Below are 21,107 nucleotides of genomic sequence, written 5' to 3'. Positions count from 1 at the left end.
GTGTTTCTCACTTTGGGAACTTAAGGCGTTTGGAACCTCTGACGTCTCAATATTTGTTTCACAATACTTATAGTTCTCTCTCCTACATGGTGAAAAAGAATGAGCACAGTGCAGACAGATTTCAAAGCTAAGCTCATGGAAGAAACCCGAGTCATGCAAAGGTGGAACATGTCCCTCTTCAGGAGGAATCCTTCCCAGGAGGCACAGACAGACATGTTGCAAGGAAGCCCGAGACAGCGTAGGTGTGCAAAGCAAATTGCTGACCTCTTGTTCTCTCTCTGATCTTCTAGGGTTCTTCCTAGCCTTTCTTCTCTGTTTTTTCTTATTTTTTTCTTCCTTCATGGCTTTTATCATGGCCACAGGGTCCTGGGCTATTTCTGAGGTAGGGGCCATGTGGTTGCTCATTGACCAATCAGAGATGGCATTAGAGCTCCAATGTGTGTTGACAGGATTGGCAGGAAGCCAAGGGGAATTTTCTCCTGGAGTTGCATATTCTAAAGAACTGGTTTCCACAGGTTGAAATTCATAATAATCCCACTCCAGGCCACTGGAGGTCATTCTTCAACTAATTCTCAGTCCTTACCGTGACATAAGGAACATATCTGTAGAATATGAAGTTAGAAGTAAATTCTTCATAATATTAACATTCTCTATTTCTACCCATCATCCAAGACAGGTAACTTCTGAACTGATTATTTCCAATAATTAATATCCCAGCTTCTTTAAAAAAACACATATAGGGGCGCCTGGGTGGCTCAGTCGGTTAAGCGGCCGACTTCGGCTCAGGTCATGATCTCGCAGTCCGTGAGTTCAAGCCCCACGTCGGGCTCTGTGCTGACAGCTCAGAGCCTGGAGCCTGTTTCAGATTCTGTGTCTCCCTCTCTCTGACCCTCCCCCATTCATGCTCTGTCTCTCTCAGTCTCAAAAATAAATAAATGTTAAAAAAAAATTAAAAAAAAAAAACACATATAGTTTTCTTCTTCAGATTCTTGCATTAAGTTTCAAAGCCGATCAACAGGCATGGTAAATACGTAGAAGAGAGACATGAACAATATTCTGGTGAACACATTACTTCAGAATTCTACCTTCTCCATTCCCAGCAGCTTTTACACTGTTTTGTTCTGGTGTTTCTGTTTTGTCTGTCTTGATTTAAGTTATCAGGGACAAGCAATGTACAGATTGATTAGGGCAAGGAGAAGATGCAAGAAAATACATTATTCCAATAAATGAAACACATCATTCCCATCTAAAAGTAGAGGTGAATTTCCTTCTGCTGACATGTCTCCCCTTAGCTACCTTGTGAAAACTCCTATTTTACTTCCTACCTTGCCTGATATAAATGCCCACAGTTCTAAGAAGTTAGCATGGCTCTTGCTGCATGAGAACACAGTGATTCTTGGAGCTCAAGAGCTGAGGCAGGAGTTGGTGGACCTGGCATGGTAGCCTTGCCACCATGGCCAGTGAGGACTTCAATTATGCAAGGAGAAGACCAGAGGCATCCCAACATGTTTGCACCAGCATCCCAATGCCCTGCCTTTTCTGTGGTTAGAATCTCTTCTCTCCCCTTGTATTTTCACTCCTGTCATCTAAGGATATGATAGAATCAGGAATGTTATCATGGTTACAAGTGTAGGGAAAATATATTATGACCCAAGGCAGAAATCAACAGCTGAAAGTTAAATCAGCATCTTTTGAAAGTAACATTTTTGATGACCCAACGATTCCAAATATAACCAGAGATTTATGAACGACACTGGATAGCCTTCTGCCTGTACATAAAACAATGACATTTAGTTATTTCTTTGTGAATGCTGTCCTTCTCACCATATGTTTGCCAAGTTTTAGGACATTACAAAGATACCTACAGAAAACTAGATGCACTTTGGTAACCTATACCCTACTAGCACACCTGAGGGGCTAAAATTTGATTAACACTCCCATACCCTCAGTTATCAAAGGTCAATCAGGAAGGGATTATGATATGTGCAAATTCTGTAAGACTCTCTGTTCCTCACAAAACTTCTTGTTTCTTAAAGTCCTACCACACAAATTAGAGTTGAAATTAGGAACAGTTTCTGAAAATAATTTCCAATTACATTATCATAAGGCTGTTTCCTAATAGCTCACTGGAGGACAATTCATTTCATCTTATTTATATCCTCTTCTTAGAGAATCTACTTCCTCAAAGATCCAATAGGCAACCCTGTGCACCACATGACCTCATCCTCACCATTGGTGATTGAGTCAGGAATGAATACTTGACTGCAGAGGAGCCAATTGGAGTCTTTGTCTACATAATCTGAATGAAGAAACTCAAAGTCTTTTTTTTTTTTAAGTAGGCTTCATGCCCAGTGCAGAACCCAACGGGGGCTTGAATTAATGACCCTGAGATCAAGACCTGAGCTGAGATCAAGAGTTGGACACTCAGCTGACTGAGCCGCCCAGGCGCCCCCAGAGACTGGGTCTTAATAAAGGCATAACATGAGAGGAAACTCTTTCAGGATGCTTCCTTTTTCTTGGATTCCATGATATGTTAATTTTTTATTTGAACAGGTCCTTTTAAACTAAACGTATCCTAAGAGAAATCAAAGTGAGAAGAGGAAAAAGTTAAGTTTTTAAGCCCCACTTTTTCTCTAACGGTAAGCTTGGTCAATGACACATTTCCAACAGGCTTTGCCCACACTCACTCGTGTGTGTGTGTGTGTGTGTGTAGTGTGCTCCTTCACACCAAGACAGGACATAGACAATATGCCTTTGAGGCTCTATACGTAGATGATACTAGATAGCACATGAACCATGATGGGAAAACCACCCCAAACTTGCAAACTATAGCTTGGTACTGAGAATGGGTCCCAGGATAGGTCTTCAAGAAGAAGGTCCCCGTAGGGACCCCATGGGGACCAAGATGGAGCTAAAAAGCGCTAGGAGAGCATCTTCTATCCTCCCACTGCCTAGCTGCTTACACACTATACTGTGTATTTCCAGATAGACAAGCTCCCAAACAACCCCTCCCAGTAGAGTGTGGTTTCTACTCACATCATCCTGAACATCAAGGTCACAGCCAGCCTTCAGCAAGATCTGGACCACAGAAAGATGGCCCTTATTGGCAGCAAGATGAAGGGGGGTCCGGCCATGCTGTTAATGCAAAGGAAACACTGATTTCAGAACAGGATATCAAAACCACTTCCCTAGAGGCAGGTATGGCCCTAGAGCAAGCTTTACACAGTCGGAGCCCCCTTCCCCTTCAGTTCGGCAGGAGATCCTTATATATTTACTCAGAATTCAAGTTTGTCTCTGTTAACCTTTGTAATTGGCATTGTAATGAATGAATAAAATATGCTAAAAACGCGAAGATTTCCTTTGGTGTATAATTTCCACTCCACACTCATCAAACAAATAGGAAAATGAAGAGTTTCATGTTTTCTCTTATTTTCTCCTTGGTGCTAACACTCAGGGATGATGAAGTGGTCACAATGAATCAGATGGGGCAAAAGATGAAAGAACAGCAAAAGGTCAAGCTAATCAGCCCCAGAAAAATCTGGTTAGTAATTATTAAAATTTGAAACTACTGGCCAGACTGTTCTGAATAGGTTCTCCCTTTTTTGAAACAAAATTTAAAATTACAAAATAGGGGCGCCTGGGTGGCTCAGTCCGTTAAGCCGTTGACTTCGGCTCAGGTCATGATCTCACATTTCATGAGTTTCAGCCCTGCATTGGGCTCTGTGCTGACAGCTTGGAGCCTGGAACCTGCTGTGTATTCCGTGTCTCCCTCTCTCTCTGCCCCTCCCCGGCTCCCACTCTATCTCTCTCAAAAATAAGTAAACATTAAAAAAAATATTTAAATAAAATAAAATTACAAAATATTTCAGCCATTCAAAAATATGAATATTTTAAAATGTACATACCTACAAGTCACTTTAAGAAAACCTTAGAGAAATTATAGATGTTCCTTGTGAACCCCTCCCAGATTTTATTTCCCTTCAGCTCCAGAGGTAATCACTCTTTTTAAGATTTTATTTTTAAATAATCTCTACACCAAAGATGGGGCTCAAACTCACAACCCCAAGATCAAGAGTTGTATGCTCTACCGACTGAGCCAGCCAGGCACCACAAGGTATTGGTATTCTTAAATTAAAGTAAATTAAATTTGGTATTTTTCATTCCTTTGCCTTTAATTACATATTTTGCTACGTGGGTATAGCCATAGATAATAAATATTGTTTTGCTTATTTTAGAACCTTACATAAATAGCATTAAACTCTTAAAATATCACTTGGCAATTTTTGTCCAATGTCGTATTTTTGAGATTTCTTCTCATATTGTCACATGTAGTTCCAGATCATTTATTCATTATTCACCCATTCCCTACTGATGGGCATCCAGGTTCTTTTCAGTGGTTTGCAGAACGCACTTGTGTGCACGTCTCCCTGTGCACCTGAGTAGGCTTCTTAGCCTTGTGATCGGGTCACAGAAAGGACTGTTTCTTCAATAGCCCTCTAGTATAACACAGAGGGTAACACCCAGAATAACTCATCAGTGTAAATCAACTTCTATCCAGAGAACTGACCTTGCGAAACTCCAAATTCTAAAGGGGACATCGTATTTCCTTTGCTTTTCCCTTCAAGTTCACTGTGAAGAAATCTTCTACCTCCTGCTTCAAAAATCATTTAGCCACTGGCTCCCATCCATACTGAAACACACCCTGATGGGCTCATATAGGTCTCTTAATAAGGGAGAAATAGTCTCTTACATCCCTCTACACCGCAATAAAATTCTCCAAAGACCTTTATTGATATTCTAGCGGAATAAACTCATTTATGATCTCCATAAAGTGTCAGTTTGCCATGGGTAACTAGCCGTGGAGGAAAACACAGATAGCAGACAATAAAGGATCTTAATTTCTACGCATGAAATGCAATCAAAGCACTAGAATGATTCTGTAAAGAAAGAGGTCAGAGCTCACTTTAAAATTAGAATTCTTAATTAAGAAAAAAGTTACTCCCAACAAAGTGGGCTATAAAAAGCCTTCATAAAAAGGCAATGTCTGAGAAGAGATGGAGTGACCTTCCTTGGCTAGCAACTGTCTCAGTGCACACTGCTTAACCTTGATTCTCTCCATGAAAGTCCACAGCTGATCAGATGGAGCAAAATAAGCAGGTTCCACTCACTGGGCCTGGTCCCAGTTTCCATCTGTCATCACGTGTCCTTGTTAAGGACATCAGAAAATGACCTTCACCAAGTTTCTAGGCATTATGACACACAGGAAGTTTGTTACTCTCGTGAGGAGACGGATGTGTGTGCTGTGAGGAAGGCTGACAGGACGGTAGGACACAAGTGCTTCTGAGCAACTGAAAACATAAACCATGATGAAGAGAGTTTGCTGGAGAGAGCCTGGAAAAAGAGGACAAAGGACAAGGAATCTCAGGGTGTCAGATCAGGGAAGCCTGAGGAACATCCTTGTCAGGAACCAGATGTGACTGGTTGGAAGCTGAGGCACAAGGAGGCAAAAGGGTTTGCCCAAGTGGACACAAATAAGCAGAAGACAGAAGGAAATGGTGCTGTGGTTCAAACCAGGTCATACCTGGGAAGGTGCTTTAGAAACTATAAATTACTAACAAGATGCCTTGGACTGGCATCCAAAGTCAACAGAGAATCCTCTCTCTGCAGAAAGGACAGGCTGGAGGCAACGGAGCCTGATGTGCCCAGTTCAAATCCCAGCTCTGACTAATCACCCCTATGGGACTTTGTCCACAACACTCTCCTGAGCCCATTTTCTCACCTATAATATAGGAAGAGGCTGGGGTGCCTGGTTGGCTCAGTTGGTTAAGTGTCTGACTCTTGATTTTGGTTCAGGTCATGATCTCACAGTTCATGCGATCAGGCCCCCATTTGGGGAGTGCAGAGCCTGCTTGAAATTCTCTCTCTCTTTCTCTCTCCACCCCTCCCCTGCTTTCACTCTCTCAAAATAAATAAATACACATTTAAAAAATTATAAAACAGGAATAGCCTGCACTATCCACCCCATTATGCTTGAAATAAGACTAACATCCACCATCGAAGACGGGGTTTTTTTCCCTTCCAGCTGTCCTGAGCCCTCACCCCTGAAGACACCCCAATTGTTCCCTCCCCTCCTTGACACCTTTGCACCTCTGCCTTAACAAAGACCAATGAGATATTTTCAATGGCAAACAGACTTAGGTGAAGGGTTGGAAATCAGATCACTTGGATGGCCAAATGGGCCCCTAGCTGAAGGGTCATTTCCTACTGGCCAGTCCTGATCCACATGTCCACTTCCATCTTTGAAATACAGCCCACAGTTTCCCGTCTCTGTGTCTCTGCTGAATGGGCCTTCTTTCCTGGCAATGCCCTTCTCCAAACTTTGCCTTCTCTGACTCAGCAAGAAACATTCCTGGTCTTGTCTTCTCTGCTCCCACAGTGCCTCAGCTTCCTCCTAGGAAACCAGCACATTCTGTTTTGAATGTCACCCTGGGCACTGGCATTTTCTTCCAACCAGGCTATAATCTCCCTGAGGTCAGGACTGTGCCTTCCATGACGAGGAAGCAAGTTGCTTCTGGGATGGTACAGGGCCATGTCAAAGAGAAGCCAGTGTTCCTCAAGCACAGGCAGGCTGAGGCTACCAGGGACATGGGAGCAAATTCCAATTCCAGGCTTGGCCTCAAAGAAATAGAGAGCCTAGGGGTGCTCTAGGTTCTTGGATGTCTCAGCCCCTCAGGGGAAGTGTAAACAACTGGGGGTTTCATTAGTACTTAAGCAGGTGCAACAGTGACATGAGGACTTTTCTGAGAAGGGTGAATGTCCTCCTCACATGTCTGGCTCCCTTTCTAGCACCAGGTAAAAGTACAGCAGCATCAAAGGCAATAGGAATCAGTTTCCCACCGAACCTGAAGCTGTCCACTCCTGTTCCCTGGGTTTCCTAACACAAGACCAACTCCCTTAAACACACACATACACACACACACACACACACCACACCACCACCACCACCACCCAAAGGTGGAGAGAAAGAAGCAGGTATGTAATTGTTTTCTAGAACATTCTATTGTGAAAAGCAACAAAAGTAGAGCCAATCAGGGAAGTGGCTGCTCCCAGCAGGGATACCCCAAGGTCAAGCCTGACAAATGGGGAAGGCTGCAATCCCCTTAAGTGTGAGGGGGCAAATAACAACTGACCCTTAGAGGGGTATTTGAATGATTTAGACTCAAGGATGCAACTGCCATCATTTTCATGCCCTTAGGAATGGCCAATGAAAGAAATGGGAAAAGGAGAAAAGACTGTGAACTATGAATAAGACAAAGACATTTCTGAAGCCTCCATTTGTCCTGGGACCTACCCCAGTTCAATAACCTGTTCAACTCAACTCAACCCAGGCCCTAGAGGGATTAGGAAGACCACTAATAATAAGGACATGAGCAAGAGACAGCAGCAGCTAACATTTATGGGATACTTACATGACAGGCACTATCTTAAGACTTTTACCTGTATTATTAGCTCATTTAATCCCCCCCCCATGACTCTATGAGGTAGGCACTATTAATATGAGGAATTTCCATTTTATAGGTGATGAAACTGAGGCATGGAGGGACCCTGTCACCTTTTCTATGTCATACAGCAAGTAATTAGAGTCTGGTTTCACCCCTAAGCCGTCTGACTCTGGCCCCCAAGCTCTGACCCACCATTCTACCTGCCGCCTGCTTGCTGGGGGGTGAGGTGGGTGAAGCTCTCTTCTAGCAGAAGGGTTCCATGTCTCAGTGTTAGGAAGCTCCCAAGACGCCCAGATGATGACCTCTGGATATAACCTGGTTTCTTTAAATCTCAAGGATGAGGAGAGAGGTTTTCTACTCTCACTGTACATCCAAATCACTTGGGCAGGTTGGTCTGTTCTTCTGTCCATCTATATTGATGCCTGAGCCCTGTCTCCAGCATTTCTGGCTCAACTTGTGGTGGAGCCCAGGCATCTATTAACAAGAGACCCTCCTCAGGTGATTCTTTCTTTCTTTCTTTTCTTTTCTTTTTTTTTTTAATGTTTATTCATTTTTGAGAGACAGAGAGAGACAGAGTGCAAGCAGTGGAGGAGCAGGGAGAGAGGGAGATACAGAATCCAAAGCAGGCTCCAGGCTTTGAGCTGTCAGCACAGAGCCCAATGTGGGGCTCGAACCCACAAACTGTGAGATCATGAGCTGAGCTGAAGTTGGATGCTCAACTGACTGAGCCACCTGGGCACTCCTCCCCAGGTGATTCTAATGAGTGAGCCAGGCTGAGACCCATAGGATGAGATGAAGAGGACCTAGGATAATTCTCTCCAGGGAAGCTATAGGCCCTCAGGTGAAATCTGCCATGTCGGGCCTGTCCAAACAAGCATCATTCCTCTTGCCACATTCTTCGTGATGCTCTCAACCCCACCTGTCAGTACAAAACACTAAAATACTGCACTGCCACAACCCAGTTCCTGTTTCTTAAAAGAATATGTGAGCAATATAATGACATTACTAAAAACTTTGAAAATAAAAGCAAATAATCTGTAATTCTACCATCCAATACAACTATTATCATTTTTTACAGCTATTGTCATTTTCATCCAATCTTTTTCAGTGCATCTTTTCTACTGATGCTTTTGCATAGTTATATCAATAGGTCACATACAACTATCCTGCTTTCTATATTAATATTATACCTTGAGCCAGTTGTTCTCAAACTTTACTGGGCAGCAGTACTGGGCCTCCTTCCAGACTTTCTGATTCAGTAGGTCTGGAGTGGAGAATTTGCATTAAAAGTATGCATTTCTAACAAGTTCCCAGGAGAGGTAGATACTGCTCCTTGAGGATGACATTTTGAGAGCCACTGATGTAAACCACTGGTTTTCAAGCTTGGTTGCACATAAGAATCACTTGAAATCTTAAAAACAAACCCAAAATTTACCCCCAAAGGATTGGGTAGGGTGGGGATGATATGAATATGAGGTTTTTAAAAAAAAAAATTCCAGGTGATTCTAATATGCATCCAGAGGTTATGAACCCCTGCCTTGGGCCCTTTAAAGGTCCCAGTTCCTCCACCCTGCCCTGCTATCAGGATAGGCCATCTGAGACCAGGAGTAAGAGGGCACAGGACCCTGCAGGGAATGCACATTTCCATTGCTCTACCTAGGATAAGACAGAGACTCAGCCACTTCCAGGGAAGTAAACAGCCAAGGGCCTTGTGATGTTACCAGGCCATAACCACAAAAAAGTGGCCTTACTGTCAGCGATTCTGGGGCTCCGGTCTGGAGTGCTGCTTTGTTCTGGCAGGTCAGCCTGGTGGGTCCCAACTTCCAGCAGAACTGCTGCATGGAAATGGTAGAGAGAGTCCTGTTCTGGCAGGCGACCCATAAATTACACTCACAGGTGATCATGAAGGGTGTGCAGAATGATGCAGTCCCTGCTACTCATTCTGAAGAGGCCAACTCCCAGCTGGAGAGGCAGGGCTCTGTCAGAGAGCATTCCAGGAGCAAGATTCCTGTTCAGATAAAGATCTCCTACTAGTGGGGATGACAAGGGAGCCCAGTTAAAGGTTGCCGGCTTAAATACACCTTGATTTTGTTCTCAGCAGGTGTTCAGACATGCTGCTTAACCTTTTTCACCCAACAACCCCAGGCAGAGGGAAGCATTTATTGGAGAGACATCCTATGGAAGGGCTGAGCCCCAGGGAGGGGGATCGGGGACCGTTTGAGAACCACAACTGACAGAAACCTGGAAAAGACTCCTTTTCTGCAGACTCCATGGGGCCACCACCCTGGTCACTCATTACTGTAGCCAGAATCCAGACATTGGGTCCCAGCTCTTCTCTCGTGCTTTAGGTATCTTGGATCTTCCTTAGTAGAGAGCAGGCCTTTCAGACTGACAATACCTGCCCCACGAATGACAAACCCTGGCCCTCATCAGGGCAGCTGCCTGGTCTAACAGAGCAGGCTTGAAAAGTGAGAAGGCAATACATACAAATCTCGAATCATTATGTTGTATACCTATAAGTAATATAATGTTATATATCAATTGTATCTCAGTAAAAAAAAAAAAAAAAAAAAAGTGAGAAGTGTGCTGTGCTTACCCATTCCTGGAACACCGTCTTTGTCCAATGATATGCTTAAAACCAGAGTCACATAGAAACCTGGGGCAGAACCCAAAGGAATAAACAGGCTAGAAATTCTGAAGAGGTTGGGGGGTGGGCAGTTAGGCAAGGATGAAGGAACCAGGAATCAGTAGCTCAAAGAAATAAAACAAACCATCTTAATTGGAGATTGTTACAAGGTGGGCAGTTGCACAGATGTTAGCCACACAAAGGGAAACCATTTAGGGGAGAAGAATTTAGGTTAGATCAATGTAATAACTTCAAAATGACAATGCTTCCTTTCTTCAGGAGATCATAAGTTCGATCAGGGTCATGCAATCTTTACTGAGGCAAGTAATGTCTGTCTCTATTATCTGTAACATTAAACAAAGAAGCAAGGAAAAGAGGTAGGAGGCAAGAAAGATGCAATGATGGTAAAATAAGAGTAACATATTTTAGAAACAATACAACGTTCAGGTCTTTGAGGGTCTTTGAAAGTTTAATTTGGATGAGGATAGTAAGGCTAACAGAGGTTCTTTGATTTTACAAGATCACAAATCTCATTTCTGGTAGAACTACATGTAGCTAGAGTCCTGGCCACTTGGCCCCTCATTTAGATTTAAATTGTAGAAAACTCCCACCAACTTTCTTAGATGCTCCCAGGGTCCTCATGTTATAGACAGTATTCCCCAAATCTCAACTGCCTGGAATGGTGTAGATTTGGATTAAAAAATAAAGCATTTCTCAGGCTTATGATTCAATGCAAACAAAGTCATGAAGACATTCAGAAGAAAATGGACAAAGAAAAATTGCCATGGATCAAAGGAGACTGAGACAATAAACCTTTTAATTTTCAAAAAGTTGATAGTTTAAAAAGCCTTCAAGGCTTTCTTTCCTTGTTGGAAAAATATTTTGTCCACCTGTCTACTCGGATGAGTGACTTATCACATCTTAAAGAGATGATAGGTGACAAAAAGCAGTGAGAGACTAACTTCCTTGGATGACAAAAATCAGGATCCAAGACAATCTCAGATCAGAAGAACAGGCTAATTTTAGTAAGACAAAATGTAATAGAAGCAGAAGTAAAACTATGCTGAGGATCAACAGTCCAATCACACAAGGGCAGTAGGGTACAGGAATTGTCCCATTAAATGATCCTTCCTGGGGTGCTTGGGTGGCTCAGTCACTTAAGCATCTGACTTCTGCTCAGGTCATGATTTCTGGTTTGTGGGTTCGAGCCCCGCATCAGGCTCTGTGCTGACAGTTCAGAGCCTGGAGTCTGCTTTGTATCCTCTACCCGCCTCTCTCTCTGCCCCTCCCCTTCTTGTGCACACATGCTCTCTCTTGCTCTCTCTCTCAAAAATAAATAAATAAACTTTTTTTTTTTAAGTCCACTAGCAAGAAGAACCAAAATACTTCAAGCAACTTAACTAGCTGTTAAGGATTCCGTTGGTTCCTGTAATACATCTGTTCGTAAGTGATAAAGCGTCACTTAATGGCCCCCATACTCCTCACAGGGAGCTGCTTAGACAACATTTTCAATGGGCTGATGCACTGACAGAGCAAAGCATGGTGATCCAATGCATGATGAACTATCATCAAGAGATAAGAACTGCCCTCTCATATTTTCTGGGTTTTTTTATTTTTTAATTAAAAATCACTGCCTTTTCAGCAACTGGTAACCATGTGGTTGGTTGGGTTTGTTTGTTTGTTTGTTTGTTTATTTATTTATTTGTTTATAAGAGAGTGCAAGCAGGGGAGAGGGGCAGTGGGAAAGAGAGACAGAATCTCGATCCCACAACGTTGGGATCAGGCACCCCGTTTTCTCCTTTAGTGTGTTAGTATATCAAATTATGGAACCATCTTCCATTCCTGGATCAAACTCCACATAATCACACTGTATTATTCTTTTGATAAGTGCTGTATCTTTCTAAGTAATGTTATTAAGAATTTTTGAATCTATATTTATAAGTGAGATTGATCTATGTACTGTATCTTTCTCTCCCTCTCTCATTTATATTTACCTGGTTTTGGTATTCAGGTTGTGTTTGTTTCATAAAACAAATCTAGCTTTCCATTTTGTTCTATGCTTTACACTAGTTTAAATAACAATGGAGCTATGTTTTTTTTCATTGTTAAAATATGGGACAGAGTTAATGATTTGGCCCAAGTACTTTTTTAAAGCTGCATTTTTAATCATGTTTCTACTCTTATCTATGGTAATCAGACTAAGTTTTCTGCTGCTTCTTGGGTCAATTTGTTCCTGATTTTTTTACTGTGGTAAAGTACACATAATATAAAATTTACCATTTTAACCATTTTTAAGTGTACAATTCAGTGGCATTGCATATATTCACAATGTTGTACAGCCATCACCACTATCAAATTCCAATTTTTTTTCATTATCCTAACAAACTCTGTATCCATTAAACAATAACTCCATCCCCTCACCTCCTAACAGCCCCTGCTAACCTCTATTCTATTTTCTGTCTCTATGAATTTGTCTATTCTAGGTACTTCACATAAGTTGAATCATACAAAGTTTGTCCTTTTGTATCTGACTTATTTCACATGGCACAACACCTTCAAAGTTCATCCTTGTTGTAGCATATATCAGAATTTCATTCCTTTTTAAGGTTGAATAATATTCCATTTCATGAACACACTACATTCTGTTTAAGCATTCATCTGTAGACGGACATATGGGTTGCTTCCACTTTTGCTATTGTGAACATGGGTATACAAACATCTGTTCGAGTTCCTGCTTTCATTTCTTTTGGGTATATACCTAAAAGTGAAATTGCCAAATTATATGGTAACCCTATGTTTAATTTTTTGAGGAACCACCATACCATTTTCCAGAGTAGTTGCACCATTTTACCTTCCCACCAGCAACACATACATGCTCTAATTTCTGCGTGATCTTAAAACACTTATTTTCTGTTTTTCTTTATTTGATAACAGCCATCATGATGAATGTGAAGTATCACATTATGATTTTGATGTGCATTTCCCTAATGACTAGTGCTATTAACCATCTTGTTATCTTGTGCTTATTGACCATTTATATATCTTCTTTGGAGAAACATCTATTCAAGTCCTTTGTTTACTTTAAAAATTGAGCTGGGGAGCCTGGGTGGCTCAGTTGGTTGAACATCCAACCAGCTCAGGTCATGATCTCACGGTCGTTGAGTTCAAGCTCTGCATTGGGCTCTGTGCTGACAGCTCAGAGCCTGGAACTCCTTCGGATTCTGTGTCTCCCTCTCTGCCCCTCCTCTGCTCATGCTCTCTCTCTCTCTCTCTCTCTCTCTCGCTCTCTCAAAAAAAAAAAAAACATTAAAAAAGAAGATATAAAAAAATTGAGCTGTATTCACAAATTAATCAGTGAGATACATGATATCAATAAGAATAAAAACCATATGATCATTTCAATAGATGCAGAAAAACCATTTGATAAAGTACAACATCCATTCATGATAAAAATCCTTAACAAAGTAGACTTAGAACATACCTCAACATAATAAAGGCCATATATGACAAACCCACAGCTAACATCATACTCAATGATGACAACCTGAGAGCTTTTCCCTTTAGATCAGGAACAAGACAAGGATGTCCACTCTCACCACTTTTATTCAGCACCATACTAGAACTCCTAGCCACAGTAATCAGATAAGAAAAAGGAATAAAAGGTATCCAAAGACTGGGTGGCTCAGTCGTTTGGGCATCTGACTTCGGCTCAGGTCATGATCTCATGGTTCATGGGTTTGAGCCCCACATTAAGCTCTGCTGACAGCTCAGAGACTGGAGTCTGCTTCGGATTCTCTGTCTCCCTCTCTCTCTTCCCTTCCCCCACTCACACTCTGTCTCTGTCTCTCTCTCTCTCAAAAATAAACATTAAAAAAAGTATATGACACTATATATAGAAAACCCTAAAAATTCCACCAAAAACTACTAAAATTGATACATGAATTCAGTAGTCACAGGATACAGAATCAATGTACAGAAATCTGTTGCATTCTATACTCTATATAATGAAGTAGCAGAAAGAGAGATTAAGAAAATAATCTCATTTACAATTGCATGAAAAATGATAAAATATCTAGGAATAAAACTTAACCAAGGAGGTGAAAGACCTGTACTCTGAAAACTATAAAACACTGATGAAAGAAACTGAAGACATGGGCACCTGAGTGGCTTAGTCAGTTGGGCATCCAACTCTTGATCTTGGCTCAGGTCATGATCTCATGGTTCATGGGTTCTAGCCCTGCACTGGGCTCTGCACTAACAGTGTGGAGCCTACTTGGAATTCTCTCTCTCCCCGCTCTCAAAGTAAATAAACTTAAAGAAAGAAAGAAAGAAAGAAAGAAAGAAAGAAAGAAAGAAAGAAAGAAAGAAAGAAAGAAAGAAATTGAAGACAATACAAACAAATGGAAAGATATTCCATGCTCACAGACTGGGAGAAAAAATACTGTTATAATGGCCATACTACTCAAAAAGCAACCTACAGATTTAATGCAATGCCTATCAAAATACCAACAGCATTTTTCACAGAACTAGAACAAAAATTCTAAAATTTTTATGAAACTTCAAAAGACCCCAATTAACCAAAGCAATCTTAAGAAAAGAGAACAAAACTGGAGGTATCACAATACCAGATTTCAAGATATACTACAAAGCTGTAATAATCAAAACAATATGGTACTGGTACAAAAAGAGACACATAGACCAATGGAACAGAACAGAGAGCCCAGAAATAAAGCCCCTCGATTATATGGCCAATCTATCACAAAGGAGGCAAGAATATACAATGGGAAAAAGTATCTTCAACAAATGGTGTTGGGAAAACTGGACACCTACATGCAAAAGAATGAAACTGGACCACTTTATTACACCATACATCAAAGTAAATTCAAAATGGATTAAAGACCTAAATGTGAGACCTGAAACTATAAAAATTCTAGGAGAGAGCACAGGCAGTAATTTCTCTGACATTGACCATAGCAACATTTTTTAGGTATGTCTCCTAAGGCAAAAGAAACAAAAGCAAAAATGAACTATTGGAACTACATCAAAATAAAAAGCTTCTGCATAGCAAAGAAAACAATCAACAAAACAAAAAGATAACCCATTGGATGGAAGAAGATATTTGCAAATGATATATCCAACAAGAGGTTAGTATGCAAAATATATAAAGAACTTCTAAAACTCAATCGCAAAAAAAAAAAAAAATCCAATTAAAAAATGGGCAGAAGTCATAAACAGACATTAGTCCAAAGAAGATGGCCAGCAGACACATGAAAAGATGCTAAACAACACCAATCATTAGGGTAATACAAATCAAAACTACAATAAGATATCACCTCACACCTGTTAGAATGGCTAAAATCACCACACAAGAAATAACAAAGGTTGGTGAGGATGTGGAGAAAAAAGGAACACTTGTGTACTGTTGGTGGGAATGCAAACTGGTGCAGCTACTATGAATGACAGTATTAAGTTTCCTTAAAATTTTAAAAATAGAATTACTATATGATCCAGTAATTCCACAATTGAGTACTTACCCAAAGAATATGAAAACACTAATTCAAAAAGGATATATGCACCCCTATGTTTACTGCAGCATTATTTACAATAGCCAAATTATACAAGCAGCTCAAGAGTCCATGGATAGAGGAATGGATAAAGATGTGGTGTGTGTGTGCGCGCGCACACACACACACACACACACACACACCCCACAGGAATGTTACTCTGCCATAAGAAAGAAATTAAATCTTGCCATCTGCATCAATATGGATAATACTAAGTAAAATAAGTCACAGAAAGACAAATATTATATGATTCCACTCATATGTAGATTTAAGACACAAAACAAATGAACAAAATAAAAAAGGGACAAACCAAAAAAACCAGACTCTTAACTATAGAGAACTAGTGGTTACCAGAGGGGAGGCAGGCATAGGAATGAGTGAAATAGGTGAAGGGAATTAAGAGTACACTTACTGTGATGGGCACTGAATAATGTATAGAATTGCTGAATCACTATATTGTACACCTGAAACTGATATAACACTGAATGTTAATTATACTAGAATTAAAATAATAATAATAAAAATAAAAATTGAGTTGTTTTGTTGTTGTTGTTGAGTTGTTGGATATGAATCCCTTGTCAGATGCATGATTTGCAAACATTTCCTCCCATTCTGTGTGTTGCCTTTTCACTCTGTTAATAGTCACAGTTTCACTTCCCCATCTCTCCGAAGTTAGGTGTGGCCACAGGACTTGCTCTGTCCAACAAAATGGATGTGTGATGTAAGGAAGCATTTTGGAGCTAATGGGCATATCTCCACCTTCCCTTCCTCTGCTGCAGCACTGGAACTGACAGACACTACTCTCAATGGCAGAGCCTCCATCAGTTTGGTCCTGAGCGAAAGCCTTGAGGAGCAGAGCCCGCTCTTCTACCCACCCCTGTAGACCCGCAATGAACATACAGCATGAACAAAAAATAAACCTTAATAAAACTTTTTTTTAAGCTTCTGAGATGTTGGGTTTCTACAGCATTATGTAGGCTATCCTGGCAAATTTAAGGTAGCTATTATTATTGCCCCATTCTACAGATGTAGAAACCAAGGCACAGGGGGGTCAATAACTTGTCAACAACACAGCTGCTAAGCAGTACAATGATATTTGAACCCAGACTGTCTCAATTCAAAGCCCTTGCTCTCGATCACCAGTTTTCACGTGATGGATCATCACAAGACCCCTCCGTGTGGAATTAGTCCTGGTGCTGGGAAGTGAGGAGCCCAGCTGTCTCCCAGAACTTGTGGGTGCTGGGAATAAGCTAGCTATTAGAGAAGAAGAAACTTGAATCAACACAGCTTTGCTTTTTTAATGCTTACATTGTCTTTGTCTTCTTTCGTGTTTGTTCTCCCTTAGTATCTGGGAGAGTTTCAGCCCATCCGAGTTATGCTAAGAGAACCAAGAACTGGCACTGTTTTTATGAAGGACCCTGAACCAGGTATGAATCCATACCAATCCTATTTTATGAAATGCAAATTTCATGAGGCCCGAAACATACAATGTTGGGAGTCTTTCCTTAAGAAAAAGATTAATTGCAAAATTACAAATGCAAAATTAGGTAGAGGGCATTGAAAAGGGTCAGCGCAAGGAAGGACCCTAAAACCTAAACCCCATCAATTTTCAGCCACTTCTGTCTTAAAAGTGAAGCTATTAACCCCGAGGTCAGGCTGTGGCCAGCAAAGTGACAGAACTGCACAGGGAAAACCCAGGGCCCAGGGCCCAGGGACAGAAAGAATGGAGGCTAGTCTTACCTCTCAGACAGTCTTCTTCCAGGTCTACAGCTCTGAACATGCTGGGACTTTCTTTAACTGAAGCACTTCTCTGGCAGAGGTCTGAATTTTGAAGGTACTACTGCATGGGTGTCTAAGAATTGTCTTCTGTAGTTAAGGTAGTAGGTGTAATTTACCTGGTGAACATTTTACTGAGTGCCAGGCTAAGTACTGAGAATTCAAGGATGATAGAAACAAGGTCATTGCCCCTGCCAGTTGAGTGCTCACCCACATTTCCTATCAGCCTTTCCAACAACCAATCACAGCTCCTTCTCCACAAGCAGAGCAGCCCAGACAAGGCACCTAAGAGCAGTGCTCCAATGTGTGAAGGTGTCAGGGTGGGGGTACAATGTACAAATAGGACATAAAATGCCAGAGATACACCACCAGAACTCAGAACCAAGCAATGCAAAAACCAGACAGATGCAGGCCTAGCTGACTGGGCAGGGAGAGTCAGAGATGTTCCAGATCTGCACAAACCCAACTCAGATCCTGAGACTTCCAGCTCCGCCTTAGGCTTAAGGTTGTAAACCGTGGCCCTTAAGACAGGAATAGCTTTTAATTGTAGCCTTTTATTGTTCTCTGCCATCCCCCTTTCCATTGTAATTTTTAAAAATTAAGGCTTTTATTTTGAGAGGAGTATGGATTTACATGCAGTTTTAAGAAATAATACAGAGTGCTCCCATGTACCCTCCAAGTGTAACAGCTACACAATTACTGTGTAATATCACAATCAGAATATACACTGACATCGATACAGTCAAGACACACGACTCTATTACCAAGGACCCCTCCTATTACGCCTTTCCAAGTACACCCACTTCTCTCCCCTCCCCTGCCCCCCAATCCCTAACTCCTGTGAAACCATTAATCTGTTTTCAATCGCTTTCATTTTTTCAATGTCATGTAAATGGAATAGTAGAGTGTGTAGACTTGCATATATTGATAATCTTTTTTACTACTGAGCCCATGTTCTATGGTATGAATGTATCATAATTTTTTTAAATTTTTTAAAGTTTATATATTTTTGAGAGAGAAAGAGTACGAGCAGGAAAGGGGCAAAGAGAGAAAGGGAGACACAGAATCCAAAGCAGGCTCCAGGCTTTGAGCTATCAGCACAGAGCCTGACGCGGAGCTCGAACTCACGAACTGCGAGATCATGACCCTAGCCGAAGTCAGAGGCCTAACCAACTGACCCACCCAGATGCCCTGAATGTACCATAATTTTTAACCATTCACCCACTGCAGGACATTTGGACTGTTTCCAGTTTGGGGTTATCATGAATAAGGGTACTATAAACATCTGTGTGTATCTTTGTGTAAATATAAGCCTTCATTTCTCTTGGATAAATGTCCAAGAGTGCAACTGCTGCATTATATAGTAGTTGCATATTTACTTGTTTTTTTTTTTAAGTTTATTTATTTATTTTGAGAGAGAGAGAGAGAGAGAGAGAAAGAAAGAGAACGTGCGTGCCTGAGTGTGGGAGGAGCAGAGAGAGAATCCCAAGCAGGCTCCATACTGTTAGTGCTGTCAACACGGTGCACGAACCCACGAACAGTGAGATCATGACCTGAGCCAAAATCAACAGTCAGACACTTAACTGACTAAGCCACCCAGGTGCCCCACTAGTTGCATATTTAGTTTTATAAGAAATGGCCAGAGGCACCTGGGTGGCTCGGTTGGTTAAGCATCCAACTTTGGCTCAGGTCATGATCTCATGGTTCATGAGTTCAAGCTCCACATCAGGCTTTGTGTTGACAGCTCAGATCCTGGAACCTGATTTGGATTCTGTCTCCCTCTCTCGCTGTCTGCCCCTCCCCCACTCGCACTCTGTGTCTTTCTCAACAATAAACATTAAAAAAATTTTTTTAAAAAGAAAAAAAGAAATGGCCAAACTGTTTTCTAGAGTGGCTGTATCATTTTATATTCTCACCAGCAACATATGAGAGATCCAGTTTCTCCACATCCTCATCAGCATTTAGTGTGTCACTATTTTTTATTTTAGCCTTTCTGATAGATACAGTAATATGTTGCTGTGGTTTTAATTTGCATTAGCTCCTACTTGCTAATATTTAACATCTTTTCATGTGCTTATTTTCCAGCTGTATATTCTCTTCAGTGAAATGTCTCTTTATGCCTTTTGCCCATTTTCTGATGAGAGTGTTCATTATTTTACTGTTGAATTGAATTCAATTGTTGAATTGAATTTTACTATTGAATTCTAGATACAAGTCCTTTGCCAAATGTATGGTTTACAAATATTTTCTCCCAGACTGTTGGTTGCCTTTTCATCTTTTTAACACAGCTGCCCACAGAGCAAAAGTTTTAAATTTTAATGAGATCCACTTTACCAAGTTTTCTTTTCATGTATCATGTTTTATGTGTGAAGTCTAACAACTCTTTGCCTGGCCCTAGATCCTGAAGATTTTCTTTTCTGATTTTTTTCTAAGAGTTTTATAATTTTATATTTAAGGACATGACCCATTTGGGGTTAATTTCTATATATGGTATTAGGTTCATTTTTTAAAACTATAGACGTCTAACTGCTCCAACATCATTTGTGTAGAGTTCCTCTACTGAATTACTTTTGCACTTTTGTGAAAAATCAGTTGAACATATTTGTGTCGGTCTATTTCTGGGTTCTCAGTTGTGTTCTATTGATCTCTGTGTCCATCCTTCTACCAATACCTCACTCACTCTCCCAATTACTGTAGCTACATCGTGGGCCTTAGTATCAAGTAGAGTAATTCCTTCCAATTTACTTGTTTTTAGCTATTTTAGGGTCTGTGCCTCTCCACACACATTAAAAAAAATTTTTTAATGTTTTTATTTATTTTTGAGAGAGAGCGAGAGAAACAGAGTGTGAATGGGGGAGGGGCAGAGAGCAAGAGGGAAACACAGAATCCAAAGCAGGCTCCGGGCTCTGAGCTGTCAGCACAGAGCCCAACATGGTGCTGGAACCCACGAACTGTGAGACCATGACCTGAGCCGAAGTCAGACACTTAACTGACTGAGTCACCCAGGTGCCCTCTCCTCATACATTTTAGAAAATTCCTGTCTATGCAAAAAATTTTGATAGGCTTTTAATAGAAACCACGTTCAACATATAGATCAATTTGGAGAGAATTGTTTACTATATTGAGTCTTCTGTGAAAGTGATGTGCATCTCTATTTTAGGCCTCCTTTGATTCCTTTCTTCAGTATTTTCTAACTTTTCATATCCTGTACATGTTTTATTAAATATAACCTAAGTATTGGGGCACCTGGGTGGCTCAGGGACTCATATTCTGTGTCTCTCTCTGTCTCAAAAATAAACATTAAAAAAATTTTAAAAATATATTTTTAAAAAAATATTTTAAAAATATATAGTCACTTTAAAGTGACTATAATGGGTATTGTGTTTTAAATTTCCATTTCTACACGTTCGTCATTAGTATATAGCAATGCAATTGATTTTTGTGTGTTGATCTTCTATCCTGCACATTTGCTAAACTCTCTTACTAGTTTTAGGAGTATTTTGTATTTTCGTTAGTATTTTCTTTTTTTGAGAGAGAGAGAGAGAGAGAGCGCGCACTCGTGAGTGGAGGAGAGGGGCAGACAGAGAGGGACAGGAGAGGAGAGGAGGAGTGGAGAATCTCAAGCAGGCTCCATGCTCA

The 21,107-nt window shown here is 40.9% G+C and overlaps 1 protein-coding gene across 5 annotated transcripts in view; it reads right to left on the bottom strand.

Moving 5' to 3' along the window:
* Positions 1-21,107, bottom strand: part of ANKRD6 (ankyrin repeat domain 6) — an 82,900-nt gene that overhangs the window by 34,733 nt on the left and 27,060 nt on the right. For 3 of the 5 annotated variants that reach the window (XM_042986805.1, XM_042986806.1, XM_042986807.1), the window contains exons 1-2: positions 3,037-3,125; positions 265-602 (exon numbers count right to left, since the gene is read on the bottom strand). In XM_042986805.1, the coding sequence (XP_042842739.1) occupies positions 265-558 (294 nt within the window). In that variant the 5' untranslated portion in view covers positions 559-602; positions 3,037-3,125. Of the gene's footprint in view, positions 1-264; positions 603-3,036; positions 3,136-21,107 lie in introns of those variants that run through there. The other 2 variants (XM_007076929.3, XM_015535208.2) reach the window with 1 other exon arrangement.

Source organism: Panthera tigris, chromosome B2 (genome assembly GCF_018350195.1).
Source record: "Panthera tigris isolate Pti1 chromosome B2, P.tigris_Pti1_mat1.1, whole genome shotgun sequence".
In the NCBI taxonomy this organism is placed as follows: Eukaryota; Metazoa; Chordata; class Mammalia; order Carnivora; family Felidae; genus Panthera; species Panthera tigris.
The sequence above is the reverse complement of the archived record's forward strand: the minus strand, read 5'-3'. Positions and strand labels throughout refer to the sequence as shown.